The 17,773-nt window shown below is 40.1% G+C and overlaps 1 protein-coding gene across 10 annotated transcripts in view; it reads right to left on the bottom strand.

Moving 5' to 3' along the window:
• NHSL1 (NHS like 1) overlaps window positions 1–17,773 on the bottom strand; it is a 176,812-nt gene that overhangs the window by 25,922 nt on the left and 133,117 nt on the right. For all 10 annotated transcript variants that reach the window (XM_071740773.1, XM_071740764.1, XM_071740766.1 and 7 more), the window contains one exon: window positions 7,626–7,753. In XM_071740773.1, coding sequence (XP_071596874.1) covers window positions 7,626–7,753 — 128 coding nt within the window. The remainder of the gene's footprint in view (window positions 1–7,625; window positions 7,754–17,773) is intronic.

Below are 17,773 nucleotides of genomic sequence, written 5' to 3'. Positions count from 1 at the left end.
AAAGACATACCTAGACACTGTGCCACAACCACTGTTGATAATTTCTGATTTTAATTTTCTTCCTGTTACCATGAGGAGCTCCTGCTGTTTATAAATAAACAACTACTTATTTATTCTATTATTCTTTCACTCTACATCCTTAAGGAGAGGGTCCAACATTTTTAAGAGCAACTTCCATGCAAAAAAAAAGTAAAATGACTGAAAAGTAAAATCTCTTCAGGTTAACCAAAAAAAAAAAAAAAAAAAAAAAAAAAATCAGGCCACAAAATTATTACTTATGTCATTCTGAACTTTGGAACCACACTTTGAAACATGGCAGCTTTTCTTCAAGGAAATAATCCATTTCTGTCAGTCTTGAATTTTGTTACTAGACAGGCTGCAGATGGGAGTGATACTGCTCTGTAGGAAAGGGCAAAGCCCTGGGAAAGCTCCAGCAATTTTTGCAATACAAGCTTCTTGGAGGACATCAATCTATTTTCAGGGCCACACTGTTTTTTAAAGGCTCTAAATCAATTTCTATAAAAATATAACGTCAATGCTTATCTTTGCCTGAGTTAGTATACATACACATATTTATACATATAAAGGGCAATTATACATATACAGGGCAGGCACACAAACATAAGCACTTTCCCACCTCTAAGCACTGAAATTTATAAAAACCTTCATTAACTCAAGCAATATGGGAGAGGAATGCCCTTGGAGAAGGGAAAGCTGCCTCCAGGCCATGCTTCTCCACAGTTAGTTTTAAAAACAGCTGAGTGCAAAGAGGGTTTTAGGGAAGATGGCACGAGAGTGCTGGCCCAGTGTCTGTGTGTGCACTTAAAGGAGTAATCAGGGATCAAGACAGAGAAATATCCCTTTCCCCTTCCACAAAGAGATCTCCCCTGCCTGAATCAGAGTACCAGTTTGTGTGGGGTGAGGATGAGCTCCACTGACCTTCAGATACTCTGCTTGGTTGACACTGTCAGCATCAATATCCATCACATTCAGACTGAACTGCAGTGCCAGGTCTCAGCTGTCATACAGCAGTCACCCAGGGGCTACTCCAATATGTCAAGTGGCAGAGGCACTGGTTACAAAAGCCACCCTTCCTTTTCAAGGAAGGAAGATACTCAACCCAAGCAAAACCCTTATTCTGTAACAGTATATAAACAAATAGAGAAACTGAAGTATTTACAAGTGAATTTTAATTACAAAGAATTTTTTTTTTTTTTTATTGAGCAAGAATCACAGATTTTGCAGAATTAAAAGTTAATTAGGGACAGATGGGAGGAAGACAGACAGAAAGGAATCAGCCCAGTGAGCATATAGTGAATGAAAAGCAACTGAAACCCCAGTCGTGCAGTTAAGGTCAAAGCCCTGAGTCAATAAGAATTATTTTCTGTCATAGGACAGTTGGTGTCCCCTTCTACACAGTAATTCAGTATAAGAGCTGTGGCTGGCTTGGGCTATGGGAAGAAATGCTGACATTTCACCTGTAGGTATACTTTCCATGGCTCCTGGAAAAGCATGACTGTCTCTACTTATTACATTCTTTCTCCCAAAGTACTCACAATGGTAGTGGGCATAGGGGATTTTGGATGTGAAGATATTTTTAATGGGCATGAGAAAGCTGTACACAGTTTTATTGCATACGGAGGAAAGCAGAAGCTCATCTTTCAGTTTGAGCCACATAAGAAACTATTTACCTTTATAATAAGGATGAAAATAGGGATTTATGTATCTTTAGCAAACATTCCCAGATTTACAAAACAGATGCTTGCTGGAAGATGCAGTGAACTGGTGCTGCACAACAGGAAAGTGCTCTCAAGAAAAGTCTGTTGTATCAGAGATAGAACTGGACTGGGCAGTACTATGAGATCATGTATCTGCTCAGCAAAACTGGTATGACTTTATTCTACTATGACTGCATTCATAACAGAACAGAAAGCACCTGTCCCATTTTTAAAGCATCTCTGATTCATAAAACCCTTATTACTAGATTGAAATGGCCTAATTTCTGTGGAACAGGATGTTATACTCATCTCAGGGACATTTTTTATAGCTTTGTCCTTTTCAATGGACCACAGAAGAGGATAAGGTGGGCTGGGAAGTGAAAGCAATTACCTTGGACTTTGTAGTGTTTCCAAGAACTAGAAGGGACAAGCATGACCTTTCAAATGGGAGTTGAAACAAGAGCCCAGGAAAGAAATGGCCTACAAATACTTTATAGCTATATTGCTCAGTAACCCAGAGCCTTGCCATTGCCTTGTTAACATATTGTCCCCTAACCTACTCAGCTGCTGAGATACAACAACAGAGTCTTGCTATCTCAGCACACTCAGGCTGAGAGAAGTCCGTGATGACAAGTGACTGCGTGCTGTGCACCCTGCAGCATGGTCTGCCTAAATACCCTGTATATTCTTCATCTCCTTATATTCTAGTCATTTATTCTACACTGTTTGAAAAGATGGGACCTGTAGGAAGAAAATAAAATCCATATGAATTTTACTTACCAGAAGAGGAACTTCAAGCTTCTAGTCATGTCACCTACCTCACTGTCTATTGCAACAATTTCTAACATTATAATTTTTCAGGAAAACAAGACTGAGAAAAGAAAAACACAGCGCTGTGGACAGGAGCTATATTGATTCAGCTGTCTGTTACTGTTTCCCAACATCCAGCTTCTTCTCTAGCCTTTTATTAGATTTCATGGCTTCAAGTACCCCTTCAACAAATGCAAAGGGATCAAGACAAACAATAACAAGAAAAAAAACCACCACAACCTCCAAATGTTTGAGTCTCTGCTTCTTGGCCTATCAAAAATGTCACTTACCTGCCTGCTTTAACCCACAGGGTTTCACATTGTGTTATGGAACACTGCTACATTGTAAATACAGACAAAATTACACTTCTGTTGAATTACTCCTGTCTTGGTTTACTTACTGCTCTTCAGACCAACACCTCCAACCTAGTCCCCTAGATTTTGATAGAATATTCCCTCATTATTTCTACACACAGATCTTCAGCTGCACTAGCCAGCTCTGCTATCCTGCTAAATCTTTTGCTGCATAATCCTCACTGTATCATGAAGGAAGGGATATTTTATCTTTGGCCACCAGAAATTGCTGACCATCAAGCAAGTTACCACCTTCACCAGCACTGCAGAAATGTTCCTTTCTTTTTCCACTACTCTTGAATGGGATTAAAAACATAAGAGCAACCATACTGCATCAGATAAGAGCTCTAAAAATGATACTTAGTATCATGGCCAGTCAATGATAAACAGATGTAGTTAGATCAGAGGATGTATGCAGTGGATACCTTCCCCTGAATATTCTTCCAGCACAGGATGGAGTCCTCCCCCTCCTCAAGAATTTACTCAGTTCCTTTCTGAACTTTCAGCATCCACAATTCCTGCAGCAACCACACAGAGTATGCGGTGAGTGAGGAAGTGCCCTCTTTTGTTTGTTCAGTTTCTGTAATCACTCATATTTTGGCATTTTATGCTTTGTATTGCTGTTTCAACTTAGTAAATTGAACAGCATTTTAATAAAACAAAAAAAAAAGTAAAAAAAAGGTGAAGCAGCATAAAATGTATGTGCTGATTGCAAAAGCAACCCCATGTGAGTGCAGCAGAGTGTCAGGGAGGCCAGCTGAGGGCACCATCACCTAGAACTACCTCCAGTTCTGTCAAAGAGAGCACACCTCAAGAGTTCTCAGGAATTCCCACCTCCAAAATGTGCCCAATCTCTTTAGCCTCTCTTAACACCAAGCAGAATTTTGGATTAGAGCTCCTCAAGTCAACAGAGTTAATGCATTTGTTTTCAGTTATGGTACTGAACAGTCTCTTGAAGATACTGAACAGACGACCAACTTAACAGCTTCGTACAGTGGCAAAAATACACTTTTTTTTCCTCCTGCATGAATAAGCAAAATAAAGGTTTTTGGTTTTTTTCCACCCAAAGTTTAACTGACTGTATCAGTCAAAGTTCACAAGCCAAATGACAGGACTTGGGGAAAAACACCATGAGCTTTTGGCATTCAGACATTTTCGCAGATGGAATAAAGACATGATATACCATGTGTCTGGGAGTAACTACTCTCTGTAGCTCATATTTATCATTTCCAAAAAAGCATTACTCCAAATAAGCAAACTTTTCCTTGACTGATTAAAAACCAATAAAGCGGCTACTTAAGTAAAACACAGTGTTCATTGAGGGGGGACTTTCAAAGGAGCCAAATGTTAATGTTAAAGGAGACAAATTGAAAAAAAATCCTGTGACTCAAGAAAATAAGGGTATTGGACTGCAGACAAAAAGGAGTAATGAGGAAAAAATAAAGGAAATAAACCTAGCGTGACATTCTTCTGTTGAGCAGTTGGGTTTTTTTGACTTCTAAACAGAAAACCAAAGTAGGTAACAACCAAAGGCTAAGAGCAGATTAAGATTATATATATGCTAAATGCTACAAGTATCATCAAGCTGCAGACGAGGCAGCTGGATGGTGCCACTGGTGGGCAAGATACCTTTTTGCTCCAGGGAACCAAGTTACAGCAGGCGCTAATGCAAGACTGAGAGATGCAGTCTAACAGACTAGACTGTTGAGTGAGACAAAAAGAAAGAGAATGAGTGATAAAAAGGGAAAGAAAAAGAGGATAAGAAAAAAAACACACATAAAAGACAAAAACTTTTAATATACACAATGTATACATTTCAGAATGTGAAGGAAGAAACCAGAGTCTGAGAGTGGTAAATATATCTATGTATCACTATATATCTTTTGATACTGGGAAAACAGAGACAGGCCTCAAGTCTCATCATCAACAGTGGTATGTAAAAGATGAGAAAGAAGGACACTAGTCACAGTTCTGAGTTGCTAAATCCAGATAAAGCAATTTAATCTCCAACAAACTCAATTAGCATCAGTAGTACAGTGAGGCTTGGCCTGTACTCCAATAATGTAACTTGTAAGAATCATTAGGAGTAAAAGACTAGTTCCAAGAACTTCACTGTATATCAACTACCACTCAGAGACTTCAGCTTTCTGTGTTATCTAATTTATCTAATTTTGCTTGCTTATTTTTGAGTTAGGCTAACTGGCCTGCTTATTCTTAGTGGTATTCCTTTGGAATAGCAAATATTCTGCTTACCTTAGACATTTTTTACAATTCACACTGAACCACGTGCTTTGTGGAATGAGTATTACCCTCTGGTGACAGAGACCCACCTCATGAGAATGTCTGTGGACTAAGGTCTTCTCTCATATCACCTAGCTATGGTTTCATGATATGTCTACAGAAAAGCAAAATCTGGCTTATTTTTTTTTTTAAAGCAGATTAAGAAGATCAAGGAAATATGAATTCTTTTGTGAAATCACCATGCAGCAAAACATAGTTTTTTTCTGTAAGCTGATAATTAAGCAGCAAATTTCTAAACAGTAAATAGCTATTCATCCATCCCTCATTATTCTGCTATTCTCAAATTTCAACTATTAAGTACTGCATATACAGAATTTAAATGTTGGCTTTTTTTTTTTTGCTTTGAACAGACAACAAAGCTTTCATCTAATGATGAGGAGTTCACACATTGAACCATGGGATTTTGATGACCCCAGTTCCACACTGTTACTGAAGAACTCTTTTGACAGCTGAAATACAACTTGCTCAAGGAACAAAACTCATTAGAATTACCTGGCACTTTACCAATAAGATTATAATTCAAGTTCAGAAATCTGTTGTAGTAAGCATTGATTTTTTTAAAAAAGAGTAAAATTTTAGGCCAATACAAAAACAGCCAATGAAAAGAAGATACTGGGCAATGGACAACACTAAACACTCCACTGTAAAATATAAAGGGAGAATCATACTACCTTTTTACAAGGGATTTTAGGCCTTTCTAAGCTGCAAATAAAGAGTAGCAAGGTTAAGATTCTCAGTAATATCCAAGTCTGTCAGTTTGGCAGCTGTCTTCACTGCACCGAAGCATCCTTTCAGCTAGAAATATTCAAAGGAAGCTATTCCAATTTGAAATTCAAGTGATATTCTATCCTTGATGCATAATTAGTTCCTCTTTTTTTTTTTTTTTAGAACGCACAGAAATCATTAGGAACACGTTAGGTTAACACACAAGAAAACCCTTAATCAGTATGAGGATGACAGCTCTTAAGTCTCTAAGATGCCTCACCCATGCTTAGATGCTCTCACTTTGTTTTAAAAACGTTTATTCGTATTTTTTAAATTTTGCATGAGTTTTACATGTGCAGATATACATAGGCTGAACAGCATTGGCTATGACCAGCTGATAACATATATGCATGCATATTTGTGCAGTACATTAATGCAACAAAACAATGTCTTTGTATTTTCCCAAGTGGAAGTCATATTCTCACTGATTCCAGCAAGGTTTTGCAAATTATCACTATAAGGCATTCCACAGTGTGAATATGCTGTACATTCTCTACCCACTGCCAGTACATACCACACACAGCTAAACAAGATGCTCTAACATTCCCTGCCAATACACAGATATAACGCAGTCACCACCTGGATGAGAGACTGTAGATATTCCACCACATGTGATTAAAAACTGTGGATGAGAGAACTGAAAACACTGTGGCCTCTAAAGTGAGTTCTCAGGACCTGCACACTTTGTAAGAGACGGAGTTATTTGGTTCATTCTGCAGGGGTACATATGGTTTAGTAACAATTCGAAGAAATTAAATAGCATTACAATCACAGATATCCTATCATTCCCTGAGCAACAGCTTGTGGCAAAATATTCTAGATTAATCTATCTTGAAAATTCTGTGAGCTCCTACATTTCAGGTTTAGACACCACTGCATCTTGCTGTAAACCCCAGCAATAAAGACCTTTGCCGAAGCACCAAAGGTAGCTCCTCTTTCAGAGCCCTCAGGCATAACAGGGTAAGGTAATGACAGAGGAGTGAAACTTCTTCCCTTCTTTAGAACACAAACACAACTAACTAGTTCTGTAATTGAAGCCTATATAAGCTGACATATATATAACAGCATGTCTTGACAACCTTTTTAAGATTTTTGTTAAACTGTCCCTTCTCTTTCTCTCTCTATTTAATTCATTTTTAGGTTCTAAGCTAAGCATACATGGAGCTGCACTGTGGGCACCAAAACCATGAAGCAACTAGAAAGAATGCTGATAAGCCCAACTTGGTGGGGAATCTCTCATTCTTCTGGTTGCCTTTAGGAAAAAGCCTCAACCCAATGAAACTTCATCTCTGCCTGTATTAGCAATTCAAAGTGTGCACATGTTGCTGTTACAATGCAGTACAATGTTAGCTGGTTAATAGCTCTTCTTGCAGTTTGAATGTAAACACTTAGCAGATTCAAAACAGCTGCCCTTGCTGAGGTTTTCCGTCCAGAATATTCCTGAACTCCTGGTTTTCACACCTTTATTTTGCCAATGGGAACATGTATATAAATGCATGGCTAGAACTGGGGTTTTCTGGTTTTCATCAGTCAGGTGGCCTACTATCACTCTAATTCAATGAAACAAGAATCTTTACTATCTTTTAAAAATCCTACCTTATTTGAACAACATTATGGCATGCAATTAAGACTCATTAGGCACATATCCTTTCCAAGACTTTCCAAGACCCACCATTACCTTTTGTTCAATTTCTTCATAATCATCCTGGTAACTTCCACAGATTGCACTGGAGGATGAGGAGAAAGTGGGGCCCTGAGAGTAATACTGTGAACTCCTGTAGCCATCCCGCCGCAGCTTGTCACACTCTGCCAAGAGACAGAGAAGAAGGAGATTAATTCATGACAAGAGCCATGACTGTTCACTATTGGTGTACAATGCACTTACAAAAGTACACAATGTTTTCCTAAAACTGTTTACCATGCATTAACATTGTCTGACACAAATAACACAACCCAAAGGTGTATTTCTTATAATTCTACCTGTATTTTCCCTTCCCTTGCGTGTAGTGTATACATATGGCCGTACATAAGAGTATGTATACATGGCTTATATTTAACCCAGAGACTGCAAGAACTTTGGAAAGAAGAGGGAAATGGATTTATGTATTTATTTGAGGCCTGGCTTAGTGTCTTGACAGATGGCAGTATCTTGCAGGATGGGAGATGAAAGCATGTGAGTAACACTGGGGGTCTCATTTGCCAGGCCAGTAGACATCCATTATGTGCCTTACACTTGAAATCATGATGTTGCTCACTACTGAAGCACCATCTGCTAAATAACTTTGGCACTGACCACTTGTCTTGTCTTCCTGTCTGTGGAAGAGATCATTTATTGTGATTTTGAAGAGAGGAATGCAAATCACAGGGATCTCAAAATCTCATGTCATTGCAGACCATGTGTAGTTTAATACTGAAGAATTTTCACTTTTCAGAGAGTACTCAGAGCAAACATGCACCCCCACTCAAAGTGACCAAAATCCCAGTCAGCATCTCAACCCCCTTAACCAAGTTTTCCACAATCTTCCTACCTCCTAATTGATATTCAGTGTGATTATGCTAAAGAGTAACAGACGCCAGGGCATAAGGAAAAATTAAGTGTTCAAGATGCGGCAACAAAACTCATCAGCCCAGTCTAACTGTTAGTTTCACATTTCCAGAGACAGATATCTGAATCTGTTGAAAGATGAGGAAAGTAAAAAGAAAAGTATCCGATACATTTCTTTCTAAGGAACTGCAATCTGTGCAATACACAGGCATTATGACACAAAGCATTTTTATTATCACTTGCCGGAGAAAGATTTTCTGTGATAGTATCATCTGTCTCCCTCTCTTGATCTTTTTAATACCCTTTAAAATGGCAAACATGCAATGTTTATACTGAGGGCAAAGTTTTAGAGAGGTTTTTGCCTGGCAAATGATTAAGTGGAGTTACAATCTGCAACTCCAGAATGCATTTGCTTTGTTAAACTCAGATGCTTCTGAGACTGAGGTCTGGAGGACTCTGTGTTCATGGGTTAAGTGACCCAGAGCAATTATAGCTCTGTGAGGACTTTATCAGTGCAGACTCCCCTCTATCTGTACACGCATATCAAGAAGGCAAGCTCACAGTTTGACAACTAGCCATCACCATCAGAGCCTGATGTACGTCCTGACCTACCACATGTTTCCACATGGGGTGAAAAGGGGCAGTATGGTGTGAACCTGTCACTTGTGTCTCCGTTCAAGGGCCTATGGCAGCGGTGGTGAGTTTTGAGATCCAGATCAGCTGCTACATCCCAGGAACAGGATGTTGCAAATCCCATTTACCTGTCTTGCACGTGTGAGCATGCCGACACTGCACGCACCTGGCAAGCAGCTGCTGTGCTTCAGGAGGGGTTGAAAAAATACTGCCAGCAACCACAAACAAATTCCTCCACCACCCTTCTGAATCTGGCACTGAATACACAGGATAACACTGACAAATGAGAGCACCCTGATTTTATCAGTTTGAGCTACAGATCAATAGGGCTGAGCGGGCTGCGGCAGAACAAGACAGTCCAAAGACCTGCATCAGCTTGTAGTATGGGTTAACATGCTACCTTGTCAACTTAGGCCTTGCAGGTTTTACCTTCAGATCAGTTGCTAATCACCACAAACAAATATGAAGACAACCTAATGAGGTTATTTTTCTTCCTGTTCTTAGGAAAAGGCCCAGGGTCCTGGTTGGCCATTTCTATGACTCTTTACCATCAGACATCACAGCCTCTTATACTAATTCACCTTATTCTCCTGCCAAGGAGACAAAGATGATGAATAGTGCACTTCATGAAGCACAGAAGAGCTTATAAAAAATCTAAGGGAGTCAACACTGAAGGTCTCAACTCCACTGCAAGTTCAAGTGGACCAACAGAAAAAAAACCCAAACAAACATGGCAGTAAAACTCATAACCTAAATTTGTCCACAATACGAAAAGCCAAGAGACGTGATGCAAACCACCAGGTAAACACACCAAAAAAGTGATTTGTCCTCAAGACTAGCTATTCTGTTTACTTACTGTAAAAGTACATTTAGCAGCACTGCAAGAAATGCACATGGTGAATGACACCCAAGGCCAACAAACCTTGGCCAAGGTTTTAGACAGGTATCTTCAATTTCATGTTGCAACAGGCCGCAAGTGCAACACAAGGTCAATCACTGCATCTAGCTGAAGCCACTGTCAGACTGATGGTGGCAACTGCTGTTTAAAATCTGTTCCAGCTAGTGGCACCATCACCCCCTCCTATCTTGTCACTTACTGAAAGTGCACAGTCTTCTATAAGCAATCAGGTTTGCATTTTTCAGATAATTCCCAGAGGAGCAATACATTGTCCAATTTCCACTTAAGACCCAGAACAAGTGCAAACATTCTTACAAGTTATCCAAGTTATTTCAGCAACTGAAAGCTGACTAGGTAACAGGTGGATACAGACAGTTTCAGTTATTAATAATATTTGGGTTTAAGAATGTGACAATGTTAGTGCAAGCTGAGCCAGGCATGTATATGCTCTTGGTTGGACCCAGCAGCAGGGCTGCCATTATCCACATTATACAACAAGAAAGTGCACAACCTTTCCATCTTTCTTCCGAAGAACTGTTAGGACAAACCCCAGGAGACAGCACCGAAAAGGCCTCATTCCTGAGGATTTGGTCAGTTCATATTTGCAGCAAATCAGAGCTGTGCAGAGTGAGCTTCAAGTAATAATCTTGCATGCATCTGACCTGAACTGTGCAGGAATATTACTGTGCTTGAGATGAACTGGTTGAGATGAACTCTGGTTGCCCAGAGAAGCTGTGGATGTCCCCTCCCTGGAGGTGTTCAAGGCCAGGTCAGATGAGGCCTTGAGCAACCTTCTCCAGATGAGAGGCAGGGAGGTCAGAGTAGATGATCTCTAAGGTTTCTTCCAACCTAAGCCATCTATCATGACTGCATCATGTGCTTGTCACAAACAGCAGGTGAGCACTTCATTCTCCTCCCTTTCCCCATGCTAAAAAAGCAGGGGAATGTGTGGGTATCAGCAAGCACCATGATGACAGTGAGGGCTCAGCTGAGCCCTGTGTGATTCTGCAACAGTTTCGAGCCACAGGCACCTAATTCAGTGCTGCTGTGAATACCTTTACCTCTACATGTAAAACCTCATGGCCTCTGTGACAGGCAGTCAGACCAAAAATATGATAATACCTCCAAGGCCTCTCAGAGCAGATCTCCTCTTCAGCTGATACAAGGAACTCGCACATAATTGCATTTGACCCTGAGCTGGTAACACCCAGGCGCAAGACCTGCACGTAGACATGATTTACTGCTTTTCCAACAACTCGAAGCCATGCTCTTACATGATAATTTGAGCCACAAATCACCAAAGTGAACAGAAGGCACAGCACTGATACCTCAGTAATTTGTCTGACATGGTATTACCGTGGAATATCAGGATTAATGTTTACCTTGTCTGCTTAGTCAGACCTACACACTGCACTGCTCCACGGCAGAAGGACATCTGGGTTTGCTGTGAGAGAACCGGATACACTGGCTCCTTCCCTCTCCTTTAACCAAATTTTGTGACTTTTTGTACCTGCCAAGCTTCCTGCTGCTAAAACTAGTTGCAGTATCTTCAAAGTTTATATGAAGGGAAATGCATCGCCCTGCCAGCAGCAGAATTGGGCAGAAGGAGATGGATATGGAAAACTTCTGAAAACAATTTTAAAAAATCTTAAACTTTTTTTTTTTTTTTTTTTTTTTTTGTAAAGGAGCTATGCAAGCCTAGGTGCCATTTTTCATGGGCTTCTTCACAAAACTTCTATTTCCTTACTGGTTTGGGGTGCCCAGTGTTGATCTGGCTGTTCTAGGGCTGGACCCCATCTGAGGCTGGGATGTGTCCCCAGGATGCTGCCCCAGAAGCACTGCAGAGCCACAGCTTTCTGCCTCCACCATGGACCAGTCCTCATGCCTCAGGCCTGAACATGCAGCCATCACTCACTAAATTAGCCTTAATGAGATTACTTGTATAAGTAAACACTGCTCACATGACAGTTGCAGGATCAGGCCGTAAGCTCTGTAGCTGCCTACATCCACAGGAACACACTCAGACACACTCTAACAAGCATGTGTTAAAGAATTTAATAATAACAATTTAAAAAAAATCACTTTTCTGTGTTTCTAAGTATTTATTAGTAACTGGTAAAGATACTGATTAAAGAGTTAAAGCACCATGATATGCACAAGCTTAAAACTCAGAAACTTGGCATCAAGGTTACTTAAACATCTAAAAGTGATGACTTGCTTGGGAGTAACCAGTCATTCCACTGGATGGGTCAAGCAATGAAAGGCAAAGATAATGGCTCAGAGACACCTGAATTTTTCTTGTAACCAAGAACAGGAGCTAGAACTTGAGGCCAAGCACCAACACCCAAAGAGAAAATGCCAACTGGACCAAACCAGCTTCCCAGAGGAGCAGAGATATTGCCCAAAACTGCCAAAACAGAAACTCTGAAACAGAAGCTCTGGGGTGAAGAGGGATAAAGGGATAAAAAACAGCACAGGCTTCTCCTGCCTTTGCACCACGCCCTGTTGTCTTCTTGACAGCAAGAAGGGACAAGTGACGAGCTGACAGCTGCATCTACATGCCTGAAAAATTATCCCAGCTAAGGGCAGGGTGACTTCTTGGCAGTCTTTCTGTTCTAGCTCGTATTTTGGAGAGTGGGATTTTAATTTTTTTTTTTTCTACTAGAAAGAGGGTATTAACTGCAAAAGTCAGCTAAATTGTCAACTGCAGAAATAATAAATCTGCTGACTAGGTGTATTAAAACACATTTATCCATTCACTGCACATATCACTGGAAAACTGCTCTACTCCCTGAGGTCAGAAACCTTTTTTTTTTTTTTTTTTTTTTTTTTTTAATCTTTAAACATTGGAGAAAATCCTTTTTTCTGTACATACCTAGAAACCAGTTTCCTCCCTAAGCCATAACTGTACCATGTATACACAATATACATTTCTCTTGTGAAAGCAAACTTTTAAAAATGAACCTTTACTTTACAGGTCACACTGAGCTTTTATTACAATATATACCATATGACTGCTCTTTGATTTAGAACAACTTTCTGTTTCAAAGCTGTACAATAATTGTATATTATTTTAATTTACTTCATGAATATTTTGAATTTGTTTTTGCAGTTGAGCTGAGACAGCTAAGATCTCATGCGTTGGTGACAGACAGGCATGTGAGTCAGAAGGCCTGGTTTCCCACCTGACACTGCTGCATATGAGCAATCACTTTGGGTTAAATCCAGTCAAGAATGTAATCTACAGAGAGACAATCTAAATTTCATGTACTTGCCTCTTAAATGCAGAGTCCAAGCGGGTACCTACACTGTACCTGCTGCACAGGGGTATAGAGTGAGGCACTTAAGGGTAAAGCCATCAAAGGAAGAACCTAAGGTGCCTTAAGTCTCATCCTCACTTCATGAGTAATGGACCAGTCCAGGTGCCAGGTCCGATGCTGCAGGCATCCCTCTCATCGGGGACAGAACGTAACATAGATTTCAACATCTCTACTGAGGACTATTTGCTTTTTATCCAACAGTTGCATGAAATAAAGTGTCACAAGTTAACAATGTCTTTTTCATGTAGATACAAATGCAAATTCTTTTAAGAATGGGGTTCAGTGAAGGTAAATCTCCAACTTCGTAACAGTATGCTCAGAACACCAGGCAAAAAGTTTGCCACCTGAAATATAATAACCACAGGTAGGTTTTGTGTGGGACTGGTCACACTGGTGTGTGCTCAGACATGTTCTCAGCACACCTACCAAACCAAGACATCTTCAAGGGCTGCCTTTCTGCCTGCTAGCAGGGCTGCAGAAAGACATGGATAACACCAAGGTAACTCTGGACTATGCAGTTAAGTGGGGAATTCCAGGGAAGTAACTTTTCAAGATAAATAGCTTGTTGAGTATGATTATGCCTGGGACCATAATTAAAAGACACCCTTGTTCAAAGGTCTCTTTGGTTACTAAAGCTAACTAAACTCACTGCCTTTCACTCTGTGCCTCTTTGTGAGTCCCTCACTTCTAAACTGAGGGTCTCTGTGTAGATGAAACAGGCTATACAAAAGCAGAGCTACACAAAGACAATCTTGATTTTGACAAATATCTCACGCTAAATAAGACTTTTAAAAAAAGCAACTCAATTTAATTCCAACGCAGCATCTATTTTTGTCCCTGGATATAAATATAAGGCCCACAGCTTGCCTCTACCACTTTATATTCCTCCCAAAAATTCATCCAGCTTGGATCAAATCCCATATCCCTTAAATATATAAATCCCCATATCATCTGCAGAACTTGACTATCACAAGGAATGCTTCTATATCAAAGCTTTAAAAAATATGTTGTAAAGCCACAGTAATGATGCACTTGTGTAACAACTGAACTGTAACCAATGCTGACTCCAAAGCAAGTTCATGAACTTCAGCTGTGATATATCCAGTGCACTGCTTTGTTTGGACTCCTGTTTTAATGGGCCAGGAATTTCAACAGATGTAGTACCATGGTAGCCCAGCTAAAAAAAAAAAAGTTATGCTCAGCAGCTCAAACTAGATGCTTTGTTTAACGCCAGCCTTTACCAATCAAGCTACCTTCCCCTATTATTCTCCTCTCTTGCCCAAAAATGCAATTTTATACCACTACTTCTAGATGTTTATTTTTGTTAGTATATATAGAAAAACACTTTATTTTCTCCAAGGGCACTTAACGTTAATCTCAAAACTATCTAAAAAGCTGCAAACAAGCATGTACAACACCTCAATCCAAGAGAGGAAAAAGGAAAAAAAAAGCAAAAAGGTAGACAACGTTGCTTTATCCAGCACTGAAACAACTAAACCACAAATAGTTAAAATTTCTTCTCTCATCACAAGACACAGATCTGAAATGAGGTGAGCTTAAATAACCTTTCAGCTAAATCCTCCTACTGATTCTGACTTGTATCATAAAACATTAAGAAAACACATTAATCTGATTTACCAAAAGAACCCAGTATCATCAGTATCATTTTGAAACAAGTTTTCATCTTCTTTTAACCCTTTCACTGGAATTCTTTCACTTATCATGTATATCATGCAATCAATCTACATTTAATTGCCCTGTATGTTTTTACACTCAGCATTGCACTATTCAACTACACCTAAAAACAGGGAACATAGATGCTTTTCAGCAGCTCAATTTTTCAGTGCAAGAGCAGCTTTCAAACACATGCAGCGTGCTACCGGTCAAATTCTGCTTAGTTTCACTTGAATACTCACTTTTAAAAAATCTGTTTTTAGAAAGGGCAGTTGGAACATGGAACTTGGCCAAAACCATCAACATATGTACTGTGAATTAATGCAAGAACAGTAAAACAGGCAGGATCCATGGGCAGAACCTCTGGTACTGAACTTGACTATTGAAACTAAAATAATGAGGAATAATTTGATTTCTATTTTTTGATTTTACAGCTCAAAGACTTTTCCGGAACATATGGTCTACCCCTAGCCTTTAATGGTCTTTTACTTCATTAAGGTTTCCAGTTGGTAAGGAGCTCACATCTTGACATCCCTCTGAACCTGAACCAGACCTATTGTTAATATGAAGTGGTACCCCCCTATTTTGCAGCTCTTTAATGAAACATAAGATTATTTTAAGTCCATAATCTTCTCAGCAGGATTATCGACTAGTAGGGCTGACCCTAATATTGCTCATCTGAACAGTGATCTGGCAGATGCCCTGAGAAAACAAAGGCTAAACACATACCTGTCTGGAGGGTCTTGAAACAAGACATAATAGAGGCTTTATGAGTAACTACTTAAATCCGGTTTTATTTGACAATGCTAACCAGATGTCTACTGGAAAACAAATCAAGTGTTTCAATCACTGCTGCTTAAATACATTCCTTGATTTTGGCCAACAAAGCTAAACAGAAGCTACAGTCAGCCAAATCCAGCTCTTCTGAAGATGAGATAATAAATGAATCATCTCAGACATTGGAACAAGGAGCCCTACATTACGTACGTAGCTTGAATCAACACAATTAATTACCCTGGGGAAAAAGAGGCACAAAATACAGGCGGTTGTGCAGGAAGTCTCAGCAGCTTTAGTCTATAAAGGAGTATGAAAGTTAGCACAGATTGCTCCTGCTATTTACAGGTACACCTTCCTCAGTATGTACCTGAAACCTTGATATCCACTGGGAAGAACAGCCAGCCCAGGCAGTAACTCATCTACAACTTGAACCACACCAAGAGAACACCCACAACCCCCTTCAGAAGCTGGCTATCTCCTGACAGTCTGATTTCGTTTCAGTCTGGCTGTGTTTGCCCTGTAACACAGTTGTTTTGTCCTTTCCCTTTCTGCTTGTCATCTCCCAACTCATGGGCAAGTGACAATATTGAACAGTGGAGCTCATTCTTCTTCCCCCTCTTCTTTTTTCTTAAATAATAAAAGAGGGATGATTGCTGGGACTGGAAGATAAGCACCCCTTGGAAATCAGGCTATACATGCCTTTCTCTGCCTCCCACCACTCCAATCCACATTTGAGGGAGAACACTGAAAAATGCAAAAGCAAAGGAGAGCTCAGGTGTGATAAAAATTTTTTCCTGTTCCTTCATCATAGTTTGCAAGTTTATCTGAAACCAGCGCATTCAAGATTACTTTAGGCTTTCCCCTTAGGATGCACTAATGCTGCAAACCTGTCCAGACACAGACAGCCACATTCTCCAAGTACTTAAGCAAAACACCACCACAGCAGTGCTGTGTCTCCTCTCAACCTTCATGCCTTTTTGCTTGGCATTTAAAAATTACAGTACAGTTTACAAAATCAAGATTAGTATCAGTTCACTCTTCTTATCCAAGTATTTTCATGATTGCTATACACTACTGCTGCTGTATCTGTGTTCCCAGCTGAAGACCACTGTACATCATCAGGGAATTGTTCAGACAATGGTCCTTTAAACACAACCCCACTGAAAAGCAACAAGCCAGATCTGCCCATGCACCATGTCAGGAAAGGGGCTGTTTCACAGTGCTACCCTCTAGACTCTGATGAAACACCAGATCAGCTGCTTGGCTTCATGGACAAAACAGCTGTAGGAAACACTGCAGTATTTGCCACTCCAGCACAAATAATGATCTGCCTTAAAACAAACAAAAAAACAAACCAAAACAGTGCCAGTTAGAACCACATTAAAATCATAGCTCTGCTACTATCCAGAACAGACTCTCAGAGCTGGTCCGGCGACTCAGTAGATACTGTCAACATGAGACTAAACAAGCCAAGTGGTCCTTGGAGCAGAGCACACAGGTTAAGGGGGTAGGATTTGATCTGATTTATCTGAAGATCCTGATACCATGCAGAGCCTCAGCTCTTCCTCCCTTCCCATCTTCTTCATCACCCATTTTCACAACTCCCTAAGCAGAAAACAGTAATGCAGAGCACAGGTTCAAACAAAGCTCCTCCAGGGTCATTTAACACTGGGCCAGCAATAAATCGAATGACAGATGCTCCCTATTTATCCCCTCCCTGATAAAGAAAGGAAAGAGAATAAGGGAGAGAGACTTACAGGTTGGAAACTGAACTACACAGCTTTAATGAAACAGAATGTTAAAAAAGGAAAAATTATTACATATATATATAAATATAAAGGAAAAAAGCTATGCCATGTTCCTACCCTTTTCCCCCAGTAACTCTCACATCACCACCGAAGCTGCAGGGCAGCCCTGAGAAAGTCCAGGCTGGACTCCTGGAGTCAGTCAGGAGCTGGAGGCAGGAACACACAGACTCA

The sequence above is a fragment of the Heliangelus exortis genome, chromosome 3, assembly GCF_036169615.1.
Source record: "Heliangelus exortis chromosome 3, bHelExo1.hap1, whole genome shotgun sequence".
NCBI classification, from domain to species: Eukaryota; Metazoa; Chordata; class Aves; order Apodiformes; family Trochilidae; genus Heliangelus; species Heliangelus exortis.
The sequence above is the reverse complement of the archived record's forward strand: the minus strand, read 5'-3'. Positions and strand labels throughout refer to the sequence as shown.